The sequence below is a fragment of the Equus quagga genome, chromosome 4 (assembly GCF_021613505.1).
Source record: "Equus quagga isolate Etosha38 chromosome 4, UCLA_HA_Equagga_1.0, whole genome shotgun sequence".
Classification (NCBI taxonomy): Eukaryota; Metazoa; Chordata; class Mammalia; order Perissodactyla; family Equidae; genus Equus; species Equus quagga.
This window is the reverse complement of record NC_060270.1, coordinates 25,174,107-25,198,819: the sequence shown is the minus strand read 5'-3', so window position 1 is coordinate 25,198,819 and position 24,713 is coordinate 25,174,107. Positions and strand designations below refer to the sequence as shown.

The 24,713-nt window shown below is 51.7% G+C and overlaps 1 protein-coding gene across 2 annotated transcripts in view; it reads left to right on the top strand.

Moving 5' to 3' along the window:
• The window catches only part of ITGB5 (integrin subunit beta 5), a 107,951-nt gene extending 87,520 nt beyond the window's left edge, over positions 1 to 20,431 (top strand). For both annotated transcript variants that reach the window (XM_046658758.1, XM_046658757.1), the window contains exons 11-15: positions 9,710 to 9,932; positions 14,074 to 14,177; positions 17,590 to 17,709; positions 19,057 to 19,223; positions 19,895 to 20,431. In XM_046658758.1, coding sequence (XP_046514714.1) covers positions 9,710 to 9,932; positions 14,074 to 14,177; positions 17,590 to 17,709; positions 19,057 to 19,223; positions 19,895 to 19,990 — 710 coding nt within the window. In that variant the 3' untranslated portion in view covers positions 19,991 to 20,431. The remainder of the gene's footprint in view (positions 1 to 9,709; positions 9,933 to 14,073; positions 14,178 to 17,589; positions 17,710 to 19,056; positions 19,224 to 19,894) is intronic.
• Positions 20,432 to 24,713: the final 4,282 nt, after the last annotated feature.

Genomic DNA, 24,713 nt, shown 5'->3' with positions numbered 1-24,713 from the left:
CCATCTCCGCTGCCATCCTAGTCCGTCTGCTCTCCACACCGCAAAGTGATTGTGTCAAAACAAAAATATGCTAATGTTCAGCACCTTTTAGAGGCTGTGAGTGGTTTGGAATGGCCAGAACCTGGGGTGCCTGGGACAGGTGAAGAGACTCAAGAGGTAGGCTGGGATGTTGGATGGTGAACAGCCTTGTATGTTGTGCACAAAGTATAAATATAGGAGCTGGACTTTAGATGATGAGGAGCCGTTGAAGGGCTTTAAGCAGAAGAGTGTCATCACCTAGTTTACGTTGTAGAAAAATGGCTGAGGAGGCCACATGGAAACTGACTTGAGGAAGGGGCGGACCACAGGATGGGACATCAACCAGGAGAATGCTGCAGCGTCCAGGCAAGGCCACCAGGTTGCCTCAGGTGATAAGGGTTTAGTGTCAGGGGCCTAAAGGATAAGCTCAAACTCCTTAGTCTAGCACTCAGGCCCACTTTCCTCCACCGTCATCCTCCTCCCGCCCTCCCTCATTCTCTTCTGCTTTCCCTTCCTCTTTCCTTCCTTCCCTTCTATCCATCTATTTATCCATCCATTCGTCCATCCATCCATCCACCCACCCATATATAGGTACATACATACAACAAACCTTTGTCTAAATCTAGCCCCTTGCTACCCGTTCTGATGTCTCTCTCCTTTTCAAGTACTTCCCTCCAGGCTGCCCACTCTCTCTATTCATCCTCACAAATGAAGTCATGCTCTTTTTTTGCACCCCAAATCCATTCTCCCCTTGGCTAATTCCAAAACTATAGCTTAAGCTGGAGCCTGTCCCAGGCTCTCCAAATTTCTCCCTGCCCTGACCTTGAACAGTAATGTCAGTTCTGGTGGAACCGGAGAGCTCACCTAGTCTATCACCCGCCCTTTACAGAGGAGGCCAACAGTGATCTAATGATCAGTGATTAAAAGAGCCAGCCTTGTGGATGGGTCTGTTGCACGTTTTTAACTATACTACATCCTGGGTCACCTTGGATATTTATCCTATGTGTTGTTTTAATTTTTATCGCTTAATCATGACTGAATTATACTAGAGATGCAGTACATGTAGTGGTTAGGAATATGGGCTCCTGAGTCAAACAGATGTGGTTCAAATCCCCGCCCTGACACCTACTTGTTGTGTGACTTTGGATAAATTATTTAGCCTCTCTGTGCCTCATTTTCCATATCTTTGAAAATTACGATAATAGTTGTACCACCGCAGAGGGTTATGGGGAGGACTGATGAGCTGATCCGTGTAAAGTGCTTTGAACAATGCCTGGCCTATTGTAAGTATTCCATCAAGTGTCTCTAGTGTTAGGAGATTCTAATGGCTTGATGTCTCCGTGAAATTAGGAATTTCTTGAAGGCAGTAAACCATACATTTCTCTATTGTATATTTACAAGGAGTTTCCCCAATCCTATCCAACAGACAAGGCGCTATCCCTCTTTTATTGATGAAGAAACTGGACCACAGGTAGGTACCTGAGACTGCACAGTAGCACCGTTCAGAGAAGACGTCCCCACCCAAGCAGTTCCGAGGTGTTTCAGGTAGTGACGAGGAGAGGACCTAGTTGGTCTGAGGAGACTTGCTGCGGGAGCTGAGTTCCGGGGTTGGTGTTAAGCACGGAAGCGCTGAGCTGTCTCTGTGGGAGGGGCAGCCCTTAGTGGGCAAGCTCTCCAGTCATCCTTGGCAAGAGAACACTGTGTTTACAGGCTCAAGAAGCCCGTGGGGAGGACACAACTTGTCAAGAGGAACTTCCCTCCTGCCCCTGGAGGCTTATTTAGTTTCTGCCGAGGTGCCCAGAGCCAGGCTAAGATTCCTTCTAAGGGAACTGGGAACACAGCCTATGCGTTTCAGAATCTCTGTTCTGGAACCAAAGCCTGTGGACGGAAGGGAAGGATAAAATGGTGGGAGGGGCACATTCCCACGGGGCCCAGACTCGGAGACACCCTGAGAACACCCAGCAGCACAGCACAGGCGAGCAGGGACGTGTGAGGAGAGGGGAGGGCCCATTATGTAACTCTAACCTGTTTGTCAGCAAAGGAACAGAAAGAGCGCTTCCTAGGAGGGATTTCCCTTTCCTGTGCAAGCCCCAGGCAGACAGGCCCAACCCTTTGGGGACCTGTGTATGTGTTGGCCACAAAGAGGTCAGGCTTTGGTTCTCTGTGGAGATTTGTGTGAGTGCCAGCGTGTCTGTGACCGTGAGGCCCTGCCCCCCTGCTGTGTGGCCACAGGCTCGGAGAGGGGCCTCCACACACTCCCCTGATGCTAAGAAGGGCAGGACTGTGGCATCTCATCCTGGTTGCCCTGGCTCAGCAGCATCTCAAGGCCCATGAGACAGACAGATGGACAGACACACACACACACACACACACACACACACACACGACGGAAGCACATAAGCTCTGAGTTGGCTTTCTGCGCTTTTTAAGATGTTTGTTGGAGAATTCCAGGAGCTAGGCCCAGGCCCTCACCCAGAGGTCTCTCCCTCCTCCAGAACACAGACAAGACCCAACTTCAGTGACAACAGAGAAATCACCCAAATGAGCAAAGGCTTTCCAGCACAGTCCCCTTTCTTTTCCTCTTAACCACTTCCTGTTTACATGGCTGTGGGTTCTGAAGAGGGAAGAGAGAGAGGCGGGAGAGATGAGGCACACAGGGCTATGAGAGGAGGATACTGTGAGAGCAGAAACCGAGAGGAAAGGAAGAAAGAGAGTGAGCATGTGGACTTGTGAGAGAGAGACAGACGCTGACCCTGAGAGGGTGAGAGGGAGACAGGGCCGTGAGAAAAGAAAGCGAAGTGCCCTCTGTCCCAGGAACTGAGCTGAGTCCTCCCCGCTTGGCCTTCTGCGAGCCAGAATGGCCTGGAAGGGACTCCCGGAGGGGATGGAAGCTGCCGCCGAGGGAAGTGAGGGAGGCCACAGTGCATTCCGGAGCCGGATGGAAACTATTTTGGGACCAGCTCTGGAGAGACGATTTGTACCCGGGGGCCTGACGGCTGCCTGCTTGTGACCCCTCACCCCTGAGCTGGGCAAGGATGGGGAGAAGAGAGTCCTGTCTTGTTTCTGCCCTGTGCCAGGCTGGCTCCTTTTTCCCTCCAGCTCCACAGCCCCCAGCAAGTCCTCTGAGGTCACCCCACAGCCGCCTTGGGCCTCTGCAGACCCGGAGTCCAGCTGAGGAGCAAGGTGGAGTTGGGGCTTTGCCCTGGGCCTGGGGCTGAGGGCCACCTAACCCTGCCTCAGACATCTAGCTGTCCTCTTCCTGCCGAGGGCCAGTTCACCTCCGTCCCTCACTGACTGCCCCTCGCAGTCCCTGAGTCCTCGCACCCTCAGGGGCTCCCCGAGCAGGGCCGCAGGCGCCCTTGTGTGCCAGCCTCCCCTGAGGCCCTGCCAGGCCCTGGGCGGTCTCACTCCAGGCTGGACGTGGATATGGTGACCTTACGGGAGCCTTTAGCCCTGAAAATCTTTGATCGGAGCTACTAGAAAGTGCTCCCTCCCATCCTCCAAGAAGATCTAATCCGTTTTCCCTCCCCCCTCGCTCCCATTATAACAGGGACTACTATGATGAAGATAGCTAGCACTTATTGAGCACTTACTGTATGCCAAACGAAGTGCTCCCTGAGGGAGGTATGTTTATTAGCCCCACTGTAAAAATGAAGAAAGCAAGATATGGAGGGGTTAAACGTCCCTTCCCGCTGGTAAATAGTGCGTTCAGGAGGCAATCTACACTGATTACAGAAGCCACGTGTTCACCACCACACTCTACTGCCCCATTTTCCAGATGTTTCCTTGTATCTCTGCTGTCCACCACCCACGCTCCGTGGTACACAGGCTCCTCTCATCCTCAGCCTTATGCAGAAATCCCCACCCCCTCCTTTTCCTGACACCTGTGGTCCCTGCTCCTCGAGTGCATTGGTGGGAGAGACTTGGGGTGGGGACTGGCCTCCTCCCACACCCCGTCAGCACTCTCCTCGCTCCTCAGTGCTCCCTTCAGATCTTTGCTTTCCATCCCCTTGAACTCCGTCCCCTCCTTTGAGGCGGTGCCATTCTGCTGCGTGATCCTCATGATCCTTGACTCTTCCTTGTTCCTGTCACTCCCTGACCTCTTGGTCACCACCTACAGTCCACCTCACACCCGCCCCCTCTCCCCCACCTCCCACCCTCCTGGGTGCCCTGCGTTTCCCTGTGATGAGCTGTCCAGCGCATTGGCCTTTTAATCCTTCAGTGGTCCAGCTCCTGTGGCAGTCAGGGCAATTCCAGCTCCCTTTTCCTGAGCAGGCCCTGCGTGCCAGAGACTGTGTTAGGACTTGCAGTAGCGCCCGTATTTCTAACAGCACACTGTGAGGAAGGCATTGTCCTCAGGACCATCAGGCAGGTTCAGGGACTTGCCCAAGGGCACCGTGAATGGTGGAGGACAGACTTGAACTTGGTTCCAGCGCGGACCCTCGGCCTTTCAGGCAGCTACTTAACTGCTGGAACTGAAAGCTCCAGAACCTCCCTCTGGCACAGCCCTCACCCCCGGCTCGTCCTCTCCGTTTCTCCCTCTACATCTCTCTCTGCTGGGATCTCTTTAGAGTTTGCCATTCCCTCCATCCCTCCATTTCCCCCGAAACTCTCTTCTGAGTCTTTCTCTTTAATCAGAAGAATGCTCAAATACCTCCCATCTTCAGCAACCCCTTCCTCCTTCCCACCTCTTCCTTTCCCTCCACAACTGGATCACTTGTGGGAGCTGCCTGTGCTCGCTGTCACCACCGCCTCTCCTCTCCACCAGCTGGATGCTGCCTTCCCCCCCTCCACTGACTGGCAAAACCCAGGAGCGGCGGTAGGATCTGCCCTTGACCTCTGCAGAGCTCAGATGCCGGGCTTCCTCTCCCAGCTCTTTTGGCTTTCAGGCCACTGATCCCCCTCCCTCTCCAGCAGCTCCTTCTGAGCCTGCTGCAAGGGCGCCCCTTCCTCTAAATAACCGGCATTCTATTTTATAAAAGGAGGCAAGGGGCCACATCTTGGCCCACAGCCCACACAAGCACTGTTTTGCTGATGGAAAGCTGTTGAATTCTGTAGAGCTGAAATTCTGAATAAATGGACACATTTACAACTTCCTGTCCATTTAGCTATCAATCATTCTAACAAAGGTAGTACTAATAATAGCTTGCACATGTAGCAATTCACAGCTTACAAAGTGCTTTCACATGCCCTGCAATATCCCTATCTATGTGTAATGAAAATATTTCTATGTCTGCACAATATTAAACAGGCATCATTAAATTTGACTCACTTTGCCAAGGTGTTGGGGGTGGCGTTGGAAATGAGCTTTGTTTTGATGAGGAGTCCTTGCTTATGTCCTCTGGGTGTTGTTAGCCAGGATCATGTTCCCAGTCCCCCACTCAGTTCTACTGGTGATTGACAGATTATTGATCCTTGGGACAGGGCCAAATGACCCTCGTTCATTTTAATAACACGTGTTCCTGCCGGGGCATGAGGAGAGGCCAAGGGCTGATGAGAAGATGCGGGAAGTCTCCACACATGCAGGGGAAGGGAAAGGCAGGTTGGGGCCCAACTACAGGATCTGAGACCTTTGGATCAGGATGAAGTGTGACCAGACTTGCAGGGTTTCTGCCACTCTCTGTGGGTCACCCTTTCCAAAGGAGACTTGGAAGCTTGAAACCAAGATGGCAAGTAGCAATATCTTGTGTGCCAGCTCCTACCAGTTGGTAGAACCTACTTGGAGTACAGGGTTGAGGAGGATTCCGAGGCCAAGCCCAGGCTCCCTGGAAAGCAATCCCATGATTAGACAACACTGTCTGCCATAGGTGTGAAAGGGGACAGGGCAGCACATGCCACATCTTTGCCGTAGCTGCTTCAAGTTGTCTTTGAAAGGTGATGGACTACTGCCAAACTAAACTGGGGCCGTCAGGGGGGCCACTGAGGACAAGCATGCAGGGGGCTTCAGCCATTTCACCGAGCATAGAGCCTGGGCTTTTTCTTAGTTTGGCTCTCTGGGACTTTGCTTTGGGGTGGTCAAATATTTGAGGCCAAAAGGCCACACGGACAAGGATTTTCTGATGTCCTACAGCCCCTCAGAGGCTCCCCGTTGCTTGCTCGCCCACCTGCGGCTCTTTGTGCTCTGTCCACTTCCTGGGTGCTTTGTACGGTTTCTTCCTTGTCGTCTCCTTGCTGTGCTCAGGCGTGTGGGGACTTTCAGGAGCGGCTTATGTCTCTGGTGGTGAGTCCTGTCCCTCTCCCAGAAACCGTGGTGACCTTTGGTGAAGCGTCAGCTCCCACCCGCTCTGTCCTGCCCTTGACTCCTAACTCTCGCTACTTGAACCCTAGATCAGGGGCAACTCAACTGCATTGACCTTGGGCTGGGTTTTGGAGCTCTCGGGCCTGCGTGGTATCAGATGTACCCGAAGCGGCTGGGTTTGTTTACTTGCCAATCAACCATCCTAGGGGGAAGTACAGGGCCGTGGGCACCTCTGCCTTGTGTGCCGTCATTCCCAGTGAGCAGATCTTTTCACTTAGATGGCCAGTCACCACGGGGAGTGAGCTCTACCTTCAACACACACGCTTCACCCGAAACCCAGCTCTTCAACAACATAATCTGCCACCTCTTCTCTAAACCTTTGACACTTTGGAATATTGTATCAAGTTATATTTGGATAATTTTATATTGCCGCCAAAAACAGTTAGAGAGGAAGGAAAACAACACCCACCATCTCAAGCAAAGCAGTCCTCTGGCCTGTGTCCCGTCTTTGCTGCTTGTAATACAGCACTCACCGTGACTTTTACTTATCGTATTTGTGCCTTATGGGATGATGTGATGTACAAGCCAGGGCTTTATTAAAACCCTACCCCTAAGGTGCACTGCTATCTGCAACTCACTTTGAAATGCGTTTTTAAAAATATGGCTTGGTGGATGGCTAGAGGGGTGGATGGGTATGTGCTAAAGCACCAGGTCACCTGCGGATGGTGGGATGTGGGTGGTGAGGATAGGCAGGATCACTGTGCAGTCCTTTCAACTTGGCTGCACGTTTGGAAATTTTCATAATAAAACGTCGGGGGTTGGGGCCGGGGGGAATTACCCTCGACAGTGAACCATTTTAATCTAAAACAGGCTCTTGACCAATGTGGTCCCTGAGGCTGGAGAGTGAGGGAGTCGTGCAGCTTGGATCCGTTTCATTTGGGAAGACTTCCTGTGGAGGGTGGTTTCCTGCCTGCCTGGGCTTGAAACTGGTGCTGTTCATAGACTGGGGGGGCGGAGGGGTGTGCATGCCTCCCTCCCTGGGATGAGCTGTGCACCCTGCTGCCATTTCCCTTCTCCCCACCCCCCATGTAACCCTTGAGCACTGGGCTGCTCTCTCCTGTGGCTCACACATCACACACGGGCTTCTAGGCGCTTAAGCTACACTCCACAGCCTCCCCCTGGCCAGAGCCTGGCTCTGCTCACCTCTCCCAGAGGGCTGCCATATGCCTCAGCACTGCCTGTGAAATGGGAGGGCGCTCTCGCCCGGCACAGTATCTGCGGTGGCTGTGAGCCCCTAGGCGAGCAGAGAAGCTGCCAGTTCAGGAGGGTTGGGAGGCTCGGCTGCTCCAGATGGCCCCCCTGCCACCTGCAGATTGCAGACACTACAGAGCAGACAGAGCGGGGATGGGCAGGAAGTAAGTGGTGGGCGAAGAGGCTCTTTGGAGTTAGGTCTTGACCTAAATTGTGGGTCACACTCATTGGTGGTCTCACAGGAGGGACTGGGATCCAGTGACAAGGATAACTGGCTCCGGTGTGGGAGTAAAAGGCAGGCCCCCACCTCTCGGATGCCCATCGCTGCCTCTCACTCTCCTGCAGGTATCTAAGTGGTGCTCAGTAAATGCACATTCTTGGTCCTATTAAGATCAGCCTTAGCAAAATGGCATCAGGAAGGAAAGTATGCTGCAATAATAGCATAAGGAAGATTTTAAAATATTAGGTGCCATTCATAGCACCACTTTCTGCCTCTATTAGTATAGAGAAATGAGACTCCACTAACCCTCAGGCTCCTGGCCCCCTTGGAAGATGGCACTCTGCCTGCTTTCACTGTCCAACATGCACACACATACGCACTCGCTCACACATGCGCCTGCTGCATACACTCACTCTGACACACACACTCAGTCCTCTGAGCTGAGCGATCCCCTGACCTTGATACCTGCAGAGCCTCGGGTGGGTGCCCAGCCCGTCCCCCTTGCAGGCTGTGGAAAGGACCCCTCCTACAAGGGCGGGCGGGTGGGGCCACCCTCAGCTGGGTCTCATCTTGGTTCGGGCCAGCTCTGTCCTCTTTTCTTCTAAGAAGCAGTGGATTCTGGAGTTCAGACTATGGACTCTGGAGCCAGACTCCCCTGTTTGAGTCCTGGCACCATGGCCGCTAGCTGTATAACCTTCAACAACCTTCATCTTCCTGTGTCTCACTTTCATCACTTGTGAAATGAGGCTGATACTGACCCCCACTGCATGGGATGGCTGTAGGAATTAATCAAGCTGAGGCAATCAAGCCTGGCCTACAGAGATGAGCATTCAGTGAGCGCTGTTCAGTGTTAGCTGCTGTTTCTGCTGCTGCTCTTGGCACCTGCTCCTGTGTCCTCCTGCTCTGGGCTATGGGTCCAAGGCCAGAGCAAGAATTCAGTGCCTCACTAAGACTGAGGGACTACAGCTCTGTTGGTTTCCTATTGTGGCTGTAGCAAATTACTACAAATTTAGTGACTTAAAACAACACAAGTTTGGGGCCGCCCTGTGGCGTAGTGGTTAAGTTCATCATGCTCCACTTCGGCAGGTCAGGTTTGTGGGTTCAGATCCCAGGCATGGACCTATACCACTTGTCAGTCATGTTGTGCGGCAACCCACATATAAAATGGAGGACGATTGGCAACAGATGTTGGCTCAGGGCTAATCTTCCTAAGCAAAACAACAACAACAACAACAACAACAAAACCAAAAAACCCCACACACAAATGTATTCTCTGAAGGTCAGAGTCTGAAGTCGTTTTCACTGGGCTAAAGTCAAGGGGGCAGGACCGCACTCCCTTGGAGGCTCTCGGGGAGGATCCATGTCCTTGCCTTTTCCATCTTCTAGAGCTGTATTCCTTGCATTCCTTGGCTTTGTGGCCTCTTCTTCCATCTTCAAAGGTGGCAGCATAGTATGTTGCTTCTGTTGTCCCATTGCGCCACCTTCTGTGGTCAAATCTCCCTCTGCCTTCCTCTGCCATCACTATATGGACCCTCATGATGGCATTTAGGGCCCACCTGGATAATCTAGGAGACTCTCTTCATCTTAGAATTCTTCACTTAGTCACACTTGCAGAGTCTCTTTCGCCACATGAGGCAACATTCACAGGCTCTGGAAATTAGGATGTGGACATATTTGGGGGCCATTATTGACATAACAGAGGCAGGAAGAAGCTCTCCTGGTCCTGTGGTGTGGCTTGGCCAAGTTCTGGACAAACTTGGTGAACTACCCCAGACCCAGCCAGGCCACACAACTGCCCGGGCCCCCTGCTGTCACTCCATGCCAGCACTAGGCCCTCTGTCTGCCCAGACGGACTCTGAAGGCATGGTCAGGGTCTCAGGGTCTCATTCCGTTGGCTCTCCAGTGCCAGGCACATGGCGGGTGCTGGGGCGTTGGTTATCCGTTCGTGTGGGCAGGTCCTGATGTGCTATGTGTGCTTTTAGGCCACGGTGAGTGTCACTGCGGAGAATGCAAGTGCCATGCAGGTTATATTGGGGACAACTGTAACTGCTCAACAGACATCAGCACGTGCCAGGCCAAGGACGGCCAGATCTGCAGTGACCGCGGGCACTGTGTCTGTGGGCAGTGCCAGTGCACGGAGCCAGGAGCCTTTGGGGAGACATGCGAGAAGTGCCCCACCTGCCCGGATGCTTGCAGCACCAAGAGGTAACGGCCCCGCCCACAGCCCCAGCCTCTCACCGCAGCGCGCAGGGCCGATGCTCAGCCGGCCAGCCTCTCACTCCCCACCTCCCGTATCTTCCACCCACCCGGCCTTGCTGGGGAGCAAAACTCTTACTAACATTAACCAAAATAGCATCTTTGAAACACCGGTTCCATGGGGATTTCATAAGACAATAAAAAGAAAACAGAACGAAAAAAAAAGGCTGCTATTCTAGTCCTAAACAAGTTTAGAAATTACCAGATTACTGAGTTAATGAGATTAAACTGGTTTTGGTACCAAAATAGCATCTTCTCAGAGCCTTCAGTGTGCTATTGTATGTCTCCAGAGGGGATACAGTATGCATCTTTTTTCCAAATGAATTTGATTCCTGCCCTCCCCCCTCCCACCCCGTTAAGTCTCCCAAACAATGTTTCACAGGCACCCGCATGGGAAATGTTGCTTTAAACAAAACATAATCGGAAGGTACATTGGATCAGAGGGCATCCGACCTAGATAAGGCCTGCCAGAGACAAACTGCCTGGGCTTTTGAATTTTCTGCTCCATTTATACAGATAATGGAATGCTGGCTCTGCACAGCTGATGAATGCAGAGATTGTCTAGACACGGCACCGGGCCTGTGCTGACCCAGCCTCGGGGTCACGTTCCCCGTGCTGACCTCCCCATGGCTCTGCCCCCATGCCCTGCCAGAGTGCGAATGAGAGGGAATTAAAGACGGCAGGGAGTTATGCTGTCAGGAAACAGGAGTGATAGTTTCTCTTGAGTTTTGCTAGAGAAACAGCTGTGCCATCGTCATCCGTGCTAAGGGCCAAGAGGGAGGGAGATCATCAGAAACAAATAATAAGACAGACGTTGTTTCTCTTTGGCTGGGGAATGTAACTGCAATTTTCTTTTGGCAGAGTTCCCCTCCAAACGTCGGGCTCGGGCTGATAATGCAGTGAATTCGTGCTCCCTGAGTCTGCCCGGCTGCTGGTCAGTCTGTGCTCAGAAATGTTGTTGGTGGCAGAACCCCTGTTGGACATTTGCCACAAATAATTCAGGCGTGGGTAATTGAAAGCTGGTTGCAGATCGAGAGACGAGATAGACAGGGCCAGATTTTATTTTGTGCAATTGGAGGGGAGCCGAGGAGAGGAAGGGAGCAGGAAAACAGATCCACTTTAGACCTGCTAGGAGTAGAGAAACAACAGAAATCCAAATGGAAACATCCCAGGGGAGGCGGTTAGGATCCTGGACCTAGAACCCGAGTAACTGGCCAGCTGAGCATGGAATCCCAGCCATTGTCACATTTTATGTTGGAGGGAGGTGCCCTCCCCCAACTCCCGCCAGCAGAACCCTTTTGAGTGTCTGCTCCCCGTCCTTGGGGCACACCAGGTGAATGGGGGGAGGGGGGAGCCAGGACAACACACATGGCATCAGTAGAAGTCGATAAAGCCAGTTTCTTCCCGTCCCCCGGAGCAATAAGGCAATGTCAGATTGGTTTCGGGCTGTGAAAAGGCCCCATGGGAAAACAACCTTAGCTTTAAATGTTTAAAGCGTTTGTTTCCTAGAAGACGTAGACTTGATAATTGATTATCCGTTAAGCAATACCAAAGGAGCGGGCAGAGCAGAGATGCCGTAGGGAGCCTCACCGTTCCGTCTTCATCCTTGGGCCACACTGACCCTCTCTGTCTCTTTCACAGCCCAGTTGCAATTTTCTTTACAAGAAACAAAGTCCCTTTGATAGTGACTTATATCAGGCTGTTTTTCTACTTGCTGCTTTCCTGAGAGGCACCAGGTTTTGAATATCTTATGTCCTTTATTTTCCTGGGGTTTCTGTGCAACCCATCTCCACTTTCTAGAACTTAACCAAACAAGCCTTTCACCTTGGGTGAGGTCACACTCAGCCCCAGCTGATTTCAATTAAGGCTCTCTGAGCAAAGTCCCTCTCAGCTACTTGTTTGTTTAAAAAGCCAGACCTGTTTTAATTTGTGACCACAGTATAGCATGAGTTTCAACCTAGTATGTGGAGCATACCAGTTAGACTGATATGTCCACATGGATAAATGAGGGAATGTTTCCTGGAAGTGGCCCTGTGGTTTGAAGACAACGGGGGCTGCAGATGGAGGGCAGGGTGAATCCTAGCTGAGCCGGGAAGCAGCCATCTTTCTTTGGAATGTGTTAATCCAGGAGGCTGGAGGAGGGGCCAGCAGGGTCAGCATGACTGACCAGAGCTGCAGCCACCCCTGCCTGGCCCCCAGCCGAGTCGCTTGCCTCCCTTAGGGCTCTGGCCTCAGGGGAAGTGCCAGCATTACCAACTTGTTTGTAACTCCAGAATGTTTCCGTGAAGTCATTCCCAGGAGAGTGGGATTTTGTGGCCGATTCTGGGCTAGTAGAATTCTTGATCATACTAGAACCCTCGTAAGTCTTATCTACTTTTTCTACTCACTTGCCCATTCCTCCTGAATGTTCAGGAAGTGGAGTGAGGACTCGTCTCAGAGGCGGGCACTGGTGCTGGACCCAGCTGCCTTTGACTTCTCTTTGGCCTCATTTTCCTCACCAGTAAAATAAGGGGGCCTTAATGAAACGCTCTCTGAGCTTCCTTCCAGTTCTGAGGGTCCAGTCCACAGTTTCTGCCCTGGAAATGTCTAGCTGGCCTCTTTATCCCAAGGGATTAAAAAATGATAACAATAAAGGCGAGGTGATTGTGTATCCCTCTAAATTTTTGCCAGAGAGCTTTCCAGACACACAGCTCCTCTTGTCCCCACAGGCCTGTGGGGTAAGCTGGGCAGCTGTCCCAGGTAGCGAGGCCCAGGAGGTCCCCCTGCCCTCTGGTGCCGGGGCACGGCTGCAGGGAAGCAGTGGCTGTCCCTGCACACTTGGCTGTCAAGTCCTCACGAGGGTTCCTGAGGAAGTCCCTGTGTCGGGGGCTCTCACCCTCCTTGCGGGCCACCGAGCACCTTCACCTCACAGAGTTCCTGAAAGTTCATCGCCAGTGGGGTGTTTCGTCCCAGCCCCTCCCTCCCTGGGGTTGAGTTCTCACCCTTCCGGTTATGCGCCCCCATCCCGCAGTCCCCAGAGGGGTCAGGGACCCTCGCTCCCCTCCACAACAAGCTTTCAGACCCTTAGTCAAGGCTTAGCTTCTCTGGCCTCGTGCCCTCACAGGTGTATTCTCTGTGCTGTAACTGAGGGCGGATGGAGAAGGTGTGGAACTGGCTGTTGACCATGGAAAGTCTAAATGCTAACTATTGATTGAGCATTTTAATTAAGCATTTTCACACAGTATCTCATTTAAACTGTCAGCCTGATGTAGGGGGAGAGGGGCTCAAAGTATATCCTCTGGTTCCTAACCCATTTTCTCCAGAAGGCCCCTGTTGAATGTGGGTTCCCTGGGAGGGGGCCACCACCCTGTAGCCTCTCCCAGAGTCCAGTGTAGTCTGACAGGTGAGTGGAGAGCAGGGCCCTTGGGGAACTGCCAGGTGGGCTCTGTCTGGGAGGACGAAGGGGGCTGGGGCCTGAGAATTTCCAGGATGTGTGTGCTCAGCCCTCGCTGTCAATCAGGATCCCTGGGAGACCAGGCTCCGGCCCAGAGGTGCGATTCCGTGGGTGTGGCTGGGTGCAGGCAGTGGTATTTTGTCTTGAAAGTCTCCCTGGAGAGTCCACTGTGCTGGTGGTTGGAGAGCCCGCCCTGCTGACGGTCCCCTGGTGGGCATGTTGGGAACTGGGTCAATGTGTGGGCAGCAAGCACTGGCTGTGGGGCTTTGAGGACCCTCTACGAGGCTGGGAACAGTTTTTTGTCACTCAGAAACTTCTAGTTTGGGGCAGACTCCTCAGGGAAGCATTTGACACACTAGAGATGGATTTGGCTCCTGGTATCAGAATGTGAAAGGTCTCCAGCCTGCAACTTGACTTTAGACCAGACACGCCTCCAAACTCACACATGTCCCTCCAGGAACTCTCGAGCCTCCCCATGTAAGAGCAGCAAGAAGGGCAGAGCAGAAACCTTCCCTGAGGCCAAACACCTGAAGACAGAACGAGATTACAGCCTTCGGGGCCCTGCGGGAGGGCTGGGATGCACTGTCGGGAGCTCAGTTCACGTGTGGAACTGCTCCACAGCACCTAACACCCACGTTTCTTGCCTCTTTTCCAAAGAGATTGTGTTGAGTGCTTGCTGCTTCACTCAGGGAGCCTGGCTGACAACCAGACCTGCCAAACCCTGTGCAAGGATGAGGTGATCACACGGGTGGACACCATCGGTGAGTGTGCCGAAGCGGCCCTGGGCAGCCATCCCTTTTTGGATCTTGGCAGACACCTAGAGATTTTCTCCCCCGTGGGATGATCTTCAGGGCTGCTTGGCAGCGGGGAGGGAAGTTTTAGGCTTGAGTTAGGAAGCACAGCCTCGGCATCCTTGGCACTATGCTGACTCCTCAAGAGGATGTGGGGAACCTGTGCTGGGGCCTGGGTTCCAGGCTCTCCAGGTTACAAGAGCTCCTTGTTCATAGGTTTCTGTCCCATCACTGGACAGTCCCTTCCTAGCCACATCTTCTCCCAGGGTCTCTGAGAAGTTGGGGTGTTAGTTTGAATAAGTAATGTTAGCTACTATGACAAACAAATTCCAAGGCGCAATGACTTAAAATCAAAGTCGGTGTGTCACTCCGACTGACTGAAAGTCCAGTGAAGATGTTCCTGGTTGCCAAGGCCTTCCATGTGGTCACTCAGGAACTCAGGCACCCTCTATAGCGAGGTTCCACCCTCCTCAGGGGCCTTGGGATCCTCTCCATTCAGTCAGCAAAAGGAGAGAGGCAGAGTGAAGGATCAGACAGGAAGTTTATATGGGCCGGGTCTGGACATGGTGCACCCAACTTCTACCCACTTTTCATTGGCCAGCACTCGTCATCTGGCCACATTTAACTGCAGGGGAAGCTGGGAAATGTAGTCATACCTTGTGCCCAGGAAGCAGGGAAACCATGTTTGGTGAACAACAAGCCAGTCTCTGCCACATTTGGCCCCAGCCCAGCACAGCTCCCATGGGCTGCAGGCAGCAGAGGGTTGAGCTCGCATGCAGTCTGGATTGACCCTGGGGTTGAGTGCCACCCTGGCTCTTCTCCTGGTGGCACGTCACCCATTTCTGCAGATCTCGCCCACTCCTCCTTCTCTTGTCTTGCTCAGCAGCCTGCATGTCAGGGCTCTTGTCATTCTAACCAGTTTGACACCATCCATCCAACCCTCTGCCTTTACCTCTGGATGAATGGCTGCCAGTCCATTTCTGACCATGAGGCCACAAGGAGGCTCAGACAGAGCTGCAAAGATGTGTGCTTTTCACCATTTTCAGGCTGCAACCCTACCGTTTCTAATACAACCACTGCCGTGTAGGTGGAGTTTCTAAGGTAAAGAGATGCAAATCACATATCTTACCCCTCTACACGTGTGACTGGGTTTGGAACTGGTCTGGAACACTCTAGTGACAGCAAATCAAAGTGACCCTGTGCTGGCACCATAATCCACTGCTGGTGGGAGTGTAAAATGGTGCGGCCACTTCGGAAAACAGTTTGGCAGTTCCCTCCAAAATTAAACAGTTATCATACAATCCAGCAGTTCCACTCCCAGATGTATACACAAGAGAACTGAAAACATATGTTAACACAGAAACTTGTATATGAATATTCATAGCAGCATTATTCATTATAGTCAAAAATTGGAAACAACCCAAATGTCCATCAACTCATGAATGGAAAAATCAAAAGTGGTCTATCCATACAATGGAATATTATTCAACCATAAAAAGGAATAAAGTGCTGACACATGCTATGACATGGATGAAGCTTGAAACGCTATGCTAAGTGAAAGAAGCCAGACAGAAAGGGACATATGTTGTATGATTCCATTTATATGAAATGTCCAGAATAGACAAAAACATAGAGACAGAAAGTAGATTCGTGGTTCCCAGGGCCTGGGGAGAGAAGGGAATTGGGACTGACTGCTAACAGGTGTGGTTTCTTTCTGGGGTGATGGAAGTGTTCTGGAATTAGATAGTGAGGATGGTTACACAACACTGTGAGTATACTAAAACCACTGAATTGTACACTTTAAAATGGCTAAAATGGTGGGAAAAAAGGCTGCGTACCTTGAAAGGGACTCCACTTCTGAGGCTCCCTTGCTGGCAGCATTGCCCTCTACCTTGACCTCAGCTGCTGCAGACTCCCAGCCCCAGCCGCCTGTCTCCCTGGGCCCTGACTTGCCTCCTCTGTAGACTTCCTTGTTCCTGCCTCCCTGGTCTTGACTGACTGCTCTGGCTAAGTCATGGCTCCTGAGTATGTCAAGTCATCTATTCAGCCAACACATATTCAGTAAGCGCCTACTGTATGCCAGGACTTGAGCTAGATCCAGGGAGCCAGCAGGGAGCTTCCTGAGTCCTGTCTCCTGCCCATTTTCCTGCCCCTGCTTCTGTCTTGCTCCTTGAGGCCTGGCTCACAGCAAGTTCTGCCTGCAGACCCGGGGTGGTTGCCCCCTAACTGGGCCCACTAGCCCATTCACGGGCTCTGCAGCACTTGCAGCCCATCATGCATGGCTTCCTCTCAGTCTCTCCCCCTGAGATAAATCAGTTGCTTCACAGAGAAGGTTTCTGTTCGAATTCACTTTTCCCTTCCTTCTCCTAGGCTTTGTTCATGAACATGTACACATTTGTTCACGCTAACCCAGACCAGGCTTATGATTGGGGGCTGAGAGAAAAAGTCCAGGCCCTCGTGTTTGATAACCACACTAATTTATCTGGTTCCAGGCTAAAGCTCCTTTGAGCAACAGGGTTACACAGGCCAGAGCTGGAAAGCATTTCCCAGTGTTAACCCGCAGCCGGTATTCAGGACCTACTGGCCGTGTCCTAGCCACTCGCCTCCCCTTACTTCACACTCTTCCATACCTCCTTTCCCTCCTAGATCAATGTCCCCCTTTCCCAGGGGAGCCTTGGAACGCACATAATGCCTGGACGGAGGATTGTGACACCTTCGCCTTGGGTAACAGCTGTGTGGGGACAGGGAGGAGTGGAGGCAGCTTGAGGAGATAGAGTAGTGAGGCCAGTCGAGGTCTGGGCTTGGCCAGGCCTCCAATGCTGGCTCACTTATCTCAGTGCAGGTACCACTGTGGGTACCAGTCTTATCCAGATGTCCTCATCACCTTGTGGGTCTTTTTGGTTTTACATCCCGGGAAGAGCTACTGATGCTTGGCCTCTGTAGCCGGCCCTCAGCCAAGAGGCCTCAAGTATGAACCCTCGCTCAGGCCTCACAGGGGATCAAGACAGCTCTTTCTTTTCTTTACCCCTTTCATTTCCATGGCCAGTTCCACTTACGTGCCTGCCCCAAGCTTCAATGGCTTCTTTGCTTTCACATCGCCCCCAGCAAACACTTCAGAGAGTTGAAGATTCTCTCTTGCATTCCACAATGGTCCCCGCACGTAAGGGAGTGCAGGTCCCCAGAGCAACTTCACCTCAGCGCCTGGGCCCATGATCTTGATGTGAGAAAGCTGAACTTATTTTTAAAGGCCCAGCCTCTCCTTTAAGCCTCTCTGTCTGTACCTTCTTCCTACTTTGAGGGGCTGGGCTTCTTGCCCCGTACATCAGCGGCTCTGAGTTGATCAGAGACACACTCGGGACATTTCTGCCTGGTTTTCTTCCAGTGAAAGATGACCAGGAGGCTGTGCTTTGTTTCTACAAAACCGCCAAGGATTGTGTCATGATGTTCACCTACGCAGAGCTCCCCAGTGGGAAGTCCAACCTGACAGTCCTCAGGGAGCCAGGTGGGTGATGGCCAGCTCCTCCCTCCGGGGGCTGGGTTTCTGACAGTGTTCCTTGCTCTGTACACATCCCCTGTCTCTCCTCACTGCCCTTTCCAAACTCCAGAGAGGAGGGATACAGTTTCTGATAAAGATCAGGATCTAAGGTCACCCCTATCCGACTGCTAGAGTTGAGAAGAAAGGTGGTTTACATCTGGGGGCCCACTGCTGGGCCACAGCTCTGGGGAGCATGAGTGGGGTGCATAGGAGTACAGGAGGGCCTCATCTTGGAGGGGACGGAGCACAGGGGGAAAGCAAACACACAACACACTTAACCTGCACTACTAATGATGGCGGGAGCTCCTGGGTTCTGCAGGGAGGACGCAGGGTGGGTCTGCATGGTCAGGGCTGGGAGGGCCCGCACTTGCGTCAGGGAGCATCTGGGTACACACACAGCCCTGGCCGGGCCACTGCACTTCCCAGTGTGGAGTCCAAGAAGGGCAGATGGGGTGCCGGCTTCAACATTCCTGCATGCCGCCGTGCTCAGCTCCCTGGGCCACTGAGGAGGTCACCTTCAATCCAAACGTGGACACATGCTTTGGGCCAAGGGACCGATGGCCTTTGGCCTTGGAGGAATTAGGGTTTCTAGCTTGACCGCTTTTGTTCTTCTCTGGAGGGGGGCAGGCAGGAGCATAAAAAGATTTGCTCTCTTCAGTTCACAGCATTGCAAACTGTTTTTCCAAATTGGGCCAGACCACATAATGTGCCTTCCCTGGGCCAGAGGCAGAGGGCAGTGTTGCGGTACCAGCCCGGGATGCATGCCTGTAAGAATGAAGCCTTGTTTCCAAGTGCCGTCTTTGCGGTTCTTTGAAAATAAGCACATTTGCTCCAGAGGGCTCCGCACTAAGGGCTTACAAATGTTGGCTGGCCCCCAGCCCAGCCCCTGTGGAAGTGGCTTCATGAAACCTCCTGCCTGCCCAGTCTGCTCCAGAAAACATTCACATGAGAGCTGAGACGTGGTCCGGCGTCCTGCCCTGGTGACTGGGCCAGGCTGGGATGTGGGTGCTTTGAGTTGGGGAGATGCAGCCATGCACACGGCAGGTGGGAGAAAGTGGGGTGGCCACCAAGGTTCTCGTTTAGACTTCGCCATAGACTTGCTGTGTGGCCTTGGAAAAGTTACCATCCCTCCTTGAATCTCTTACTTTCTGTGCACTGGAGAAACCTGCTTGGCCACCCAATCTCCCAGAAGCAATGTGAGGATCTAAGAGAATGGAGGGGAGACTTTTGGGAGAGAAGTGTACCCTTCATTTCACATATGCCTGAAGTTTGATGCTGGTGCCTTGGCTCACCATGCCTCCTGGTCCCCTCCAGAATGTGGAACCGCCCCCAATGCCATGACCATCCTCCTGGCTGTGGTCGGCAGTATCCTCCTGATTGGGATTGCGCTCCTGGCCATCTGGAAGCTGCTTGTCACCATCCATGACCGGAGAGAGTTTGCAAAGTTCCAGAGTGAGCGATCCAGGGCCCGCTACGAGATGGTAAGCCAGTGGGAAGTAGGAAGTAGAAAATGTCAAGCTTACATGTCTGGTTGAGTTCAAGCACACGATAAAGGCCCACTAACATCTTTGGCATTCAGAACAAACAAACAAAACCTGAAAGGCAGTGCCTGCCGGGTTCTGGAATGCGAGAAGTGCACGGCCCAGGAGCACAGAGGGCCTTGTACAGAGTCCTGCCCTGGACCTAGGCCCAGAGACTCCTGGGGCAGAGGCACTCGGCACAGCCTCAGCAGGAAGAGTCTAGACAGTCTTAGCGACCCAGGAAAAGACCTCGAGTTCTTGTAGTCTGTTAATAGTATCCATATGTGTAAGTCCTATCTCTCCAGGTGAACTGCATGCTCCCAAAGGACTGAGCACAGAGTAGGCATCCCCTGAATCCCCAGTTAGTTTCTGTTAATTGTAAGGGGCTCCAGAGACCATCTGACCTAACCCCTTATGTTGGGGATAAAGAATGAAAGTTCAGAGAAGGGGAGGCACTGTCCCAGGGCACAGCAAGTTAGAGGCAACCAGTCCTGAGGCACAAGGCTGTTGTTTCCACCTGTGTGTTCGGCCTGCTGCCTTTCTGGGTGACTGAGCTAGGAAGGGCCTCTAACCCTGAGTGTGTGTGTTTCAAGGAACGTACTGACACATATCTTGCTTTCCATGTTCTGTAGGCTTCAAACCCTCTGTACAGAAAGCCCATCTCCACACACACTGTGGATTTCACCTTCAACAAATTCAACAAATCCTACAATGGTACAGTGGACTGACGGCTCCTCAGGGGGCTGGAGGGAGCTGGGGATCAAGTCAGAGACTGACATGCTGTGGACAGCTGCTCAACTCAGTCATGGCTCTCTAGATAGACAAGCACAGAAACCTTCCGGTGAGCCTGGGCTAGGAGCCCACTGCCCACACAGGAAGGCACTCGGCCATGGCACCTGGCTGCTGGGCCAGAGCCACGCTAGGCGCCACCCCTCCGAGCCCAGGAAAGGCCAGGGAACCTTGGCACTCTCGCTTTCCCCACCATATCCAACTTGTCGTCTCAATGAACTGTGGAGATTCTGGGTGGCCACTCCCTTCCAGGAGGGCTGGGCCTCCAGTCTGGCCAGAGGAGAAGGCTTTTGGGAGTGTCAGCATGTTGAAAACTGACACACGGTCTGGCTTTTTTCATGTTGATGATTTTTATATGAAATAAAAAGATGGTGCATTTATGGTATAGTTCTGATTCCTGAGAACTGTCTGCCTGATGTCTATGCCTTGCACATGGGTGTTGGTGATGGGATTATTGAGACGCCTGTTGAAGGCACATAGTTTGCAAATGTCAATTTTCCTCTCCTGTCTATATTTGTTTAGTATTTTTGTAATGAAAAGGAAAGAGATTGTTTGGGATTGAAAGTAAAGATTAAAACCAAAAGATTTTGTGTTTGCCTGACACTCTACAGCGTGCATGTGCCTTTCTCCAGTGGTCTTGTATGGTGCCCATGGGATTGAAGTGGCTGTAAACTTCCTCAGGGGACCCAATACAAGCCAGCCCAATACTCCAGACCAGGGCTCATCAAACAGGGCTCCAAGGGGTGCTCAGGGGCAGCTGGAGTGGCTCCACTGAGCAAGTGCCTAGAGTTTAGACTAGAAACTGTGAAGACCACTCCTGGCTTCCCTCTCCTGTTCCCAGCAATAGATTGTGTGGATGAAGAAGGGCCAGGGTGTGAGTTCCACACAAAATCACTTCTTCCACATTATCATCAGGAACAGACCCCTTCTAAGGCCTTCCCCAGCCAAACTCCTATGCCCCAACCAGGCCCAAAGCACAACCCATTTCAGCTTTTTTTTCCCTGCAGGGCCCTGAAGTCCCCTTAGGTTCCCATATCTGAGATGGGAGGGACCACACAGGTGGTTGGATCCTCTCCGCATTTGTAGAAGAGGAAACTGATTGCCAGAGAGGGGAAGTGGCTTGCCCAGGTGTCAGGAGGCTGACTAGTGATGAGCTGGCACTACGACTGGGTCCCACAACCAGAGGGCCAGCCTCCTACTACCTGCTCTTTTTTGTAAAATCTTTCACTAATCATTTTTTGCTTTTGGTACCACTTCGAGGCTTTTGGGCTTTCTTCCAAATTCATCTGTTCCCAGCCTGGGACCAAACTCCCCTTACTTCATTTTGGCAAACGCTAAGACAAATGCCTCTCAGTAAATAGGGCCTGTTACCTGGGGTGAATGTGAGCAGATTCTGAGTTTCTTTGTCCTGTGTAATTAGGGTGAAACGGACCTTGTGACGTGATGAAATTGCCTTAAATCCTTTATGGAATAAAGCCAAATGTAAATAAATATATAAAGTAGATTAAAAAAAACTGTGATTTTGAGACTTTTTTCTAGATTGAGGAAAATATGATTTTGGAAGCAACTTTGGGTTTCTCTTCTCTTTAATTGTGGGTTTCCTGGATTATTAACTTGTTCAAAGGCTCATTTTCTGTCGGGCAGCTATGTAAGGGCGCAGAGTTCTTGAGCCTCAGACACTAAAGGCTGACTTCCTCCTGGCTTCCACCTGATGTGGAAGTGAGGGGTATGTCACCCGACACGACAGCGGTGGATGCAGCCAGCCGCTCACGGTGCCCTGCTGCCCCCTGCTGGAAGCTCTTGGGACAAGCTGTGTGGAGACCTGGCTCTTAAGATTCTGACCCAGTATGTGATTCCCTTCTTTCTTTCCTTAGGTGATTTGGCCATGGCCCCCCTGACCCCCAACACAGACAATGGAGCTGGGGCTAAAGGTGGCTGGAAGGCTCTCTCAAACCAAGGGGTGATGCTGCCCGTTCCCGTGTTACCGGACTGTGGCAGCACACAGATGGGAGCGAGTCTTCTAACGCACGGGGACTCGCCGTTGTGTGGCTGCAGTGGCCCTGCAAGGAGCACCTGGCAGTCTCAGGAGAATTCTTGTATCTGTTTGGAAAGATGACTAGTGATGTGCTCATTTGTTCGGAAGAAGAGTGGGTGCTAGTAACCTTTTTTATCAGTCTGTATCGATTTAATACAGATTTCCAAATGTAATTCTTTTTATTGATTTTTTGACAGTTTGTTTTAATTGAAAAAGAAATACATAGAAAAAATGGGAAATAAGTCATAAAGTCAAAATCTTTTATAATCATCCCATGCAGAGGTAACTACTCTTGACCTTTTTCTGCCTGACTTCTCAGTCTTTTTTTCTATGCATATATATGCCATTTTAACCCAATTGGTATTATACTGTCACTCTTTTTAAAAGGACTGTGGAGTCTCAGTCCACTTGGTTGACTAGTACTTAGTCAAGCTAAAGTAACTAACAGCCACCTCTTCTGGGGGAAGAATGTGTTTTTAAAATTTGTTTAATTAGGATCAAAGCTTGAGGTTGATTATCATGAAACTCTTGGGATGAATGTCAGGGAACGGTAACCAGATGGGACGATCAGAGGGGAGGAGAGAAAGCCTTGTTCTCTGTGCCACTGACAGACACTGTTACTGACTATCCTCCCCTTCTCTGGAGGGAGGGCTTCCAGGTGCGGGTCTCCTGTGTGCTTCTGAGAAGATGCGCTCAGCTACCAGCAGGGCTCTATGACTGGCCGAGAGGCGGCAGTGGAGGAAGAAGATGACAGCTGCTTGGCTGAAACTCAGGAGGAGGTAAGCGTTGGACCTGTGTGTCTGAGGCGCCTGAGGAATCCTCTGTGGATCTGTCTAGCCAGCACTGGAGATGCAGACGTGCATGCGTGCACCAAGCAGGTTCTGCCCCGTTGGATGCTGGTCTGGTGCTAAGTGTGCAAACAGTTGTGGCTTTCGGCATGGCTGTGAATGGGGTGTCCTGGTCCCTCTCGTTCGGGTCAGCTGAGGAGGCTTAGTCACATCTCTCCCCACCTGACTTCTGTCCCCCCTCAGCTCAGGGGCTCCAGAGTTCTTAGGCGGGACATGGCTCCATTCAGACCTTCAGACCCTCAGTGGGAGATGGTGAAATGGAGGGAGGAGGATGAGACAGTTGAGTAGGCGGTGGTGCTAGGAAGGGGGAGCTGTGCCTGAAGAATCATCCTCAGCCCGCAGGGCTCCTCTGCTGAGCTTGCAGCTCTGGGAGGGACTCTGGGACGGTCACTGCCCAGCCAGCCCCATCTGACAGAGCCGCCTCCAAGATGGACTGGGTGCTGTGTCACAGTGAGAAGTTCTTCAAATCCGATTTATTTCTCTTAGAGTTCAGTGCCAGGAAGTTCTGGTGCTTCATTTGTCATGTATGTAACCCACCTCCAGTTCTTACTGGGATCCTTGTCCTCTCCACCGACCCCTGCCCCCATCCTCGCCCTGCCTCTTCCCTCCACGCGCTTTCTGATTCTTCTGACAGATGATGTCTGTTTTAAGCGACCTCAAACCCTTGTGGCCAAAAGGCAACATCTAAACTGTAAGTAACCACAGGGTCATAAACCCTAGTGACCTTCTAGATAGGAGTTCTTAACCTTCTTGGGTCACGACACTTTTGGGATTCTGGTGAACGCTACAGACCCCTTGTCAGAATAATGCTTATAAATGTGTAAGTAGGGAACATACTAAACTGTGTATCAGGGTGACTGGTTATCATCTTAGTTTGACTTCAGAAACATGCTGGAAGGCTCACCAGTTAAAGCTTCATTGGTCCTGGGGCCAGCCCGGTGGCGCAGCAGTTAAGTGTGCACATTCTGCTTCAGCGGCCCAGGGTTTGCCGGTTCAGATCCCGGGTGCAGACATGGCACTGCTTGGCAAGCCATGCTGTGGTAGGCGTCCCACATATAAAGTAGAGGAAGATGGGCATGGATGTTAGCTCAGGCCCAGTCTTCCTCAGCAAAAAAAAAGAGGAGGATTGGCAGCAAATGTTAGCTCAGGGCTAATCTTCCTCAAAAAAAAAAAAAAAAGAAAAAAAAGCTTCATTGGTCCTACCAGCATGGAATATCAACCCCTGAGACTAACACAGCCTCTGCTCATCTGACCCTCACCATAGGCCCACGTGATATTCAGGGAAGGTATGTCCCCATTTACAAAGGAGGAAATTGAGGTCAGTCACACCTGGAGGGAGAGTTGGCCAGTGAGACCCAGCTCGAGGATCTCTTCCCTAGTTTGCTCTTTCCTCCGCATTGCACCTTCTGCTGGAAAAAGCACAGCTGTGTTTTCTTATCCCAGAACTCTGCAGTGTGATTAGGGAGTCATCTGAGTTTCTGACTTGGAGGCAGACATCTCTGCTGAAATAAAATGAAGTACCTCTATGTGCAGACTAAGAAATTACTAAATGCCCCCCTTCCTCTTCCTTGTAGCTTTTTCTCTCGTCTCCATCATAGGAGCAATCTCTGGTACGTGCACGTTAACCAAAACTCCAGGTGCAGTTCAAGGAACCTCCCTATTTTAAAAAATGAGGGAAGATGACAACTGACACAAATTTCTTGGCTCCTGGCACAAAAATTCAGTACTTTAAAGACTCCTTTCCGTGAAGCTGACACAAGGGGTGACCTAGGCACTGGC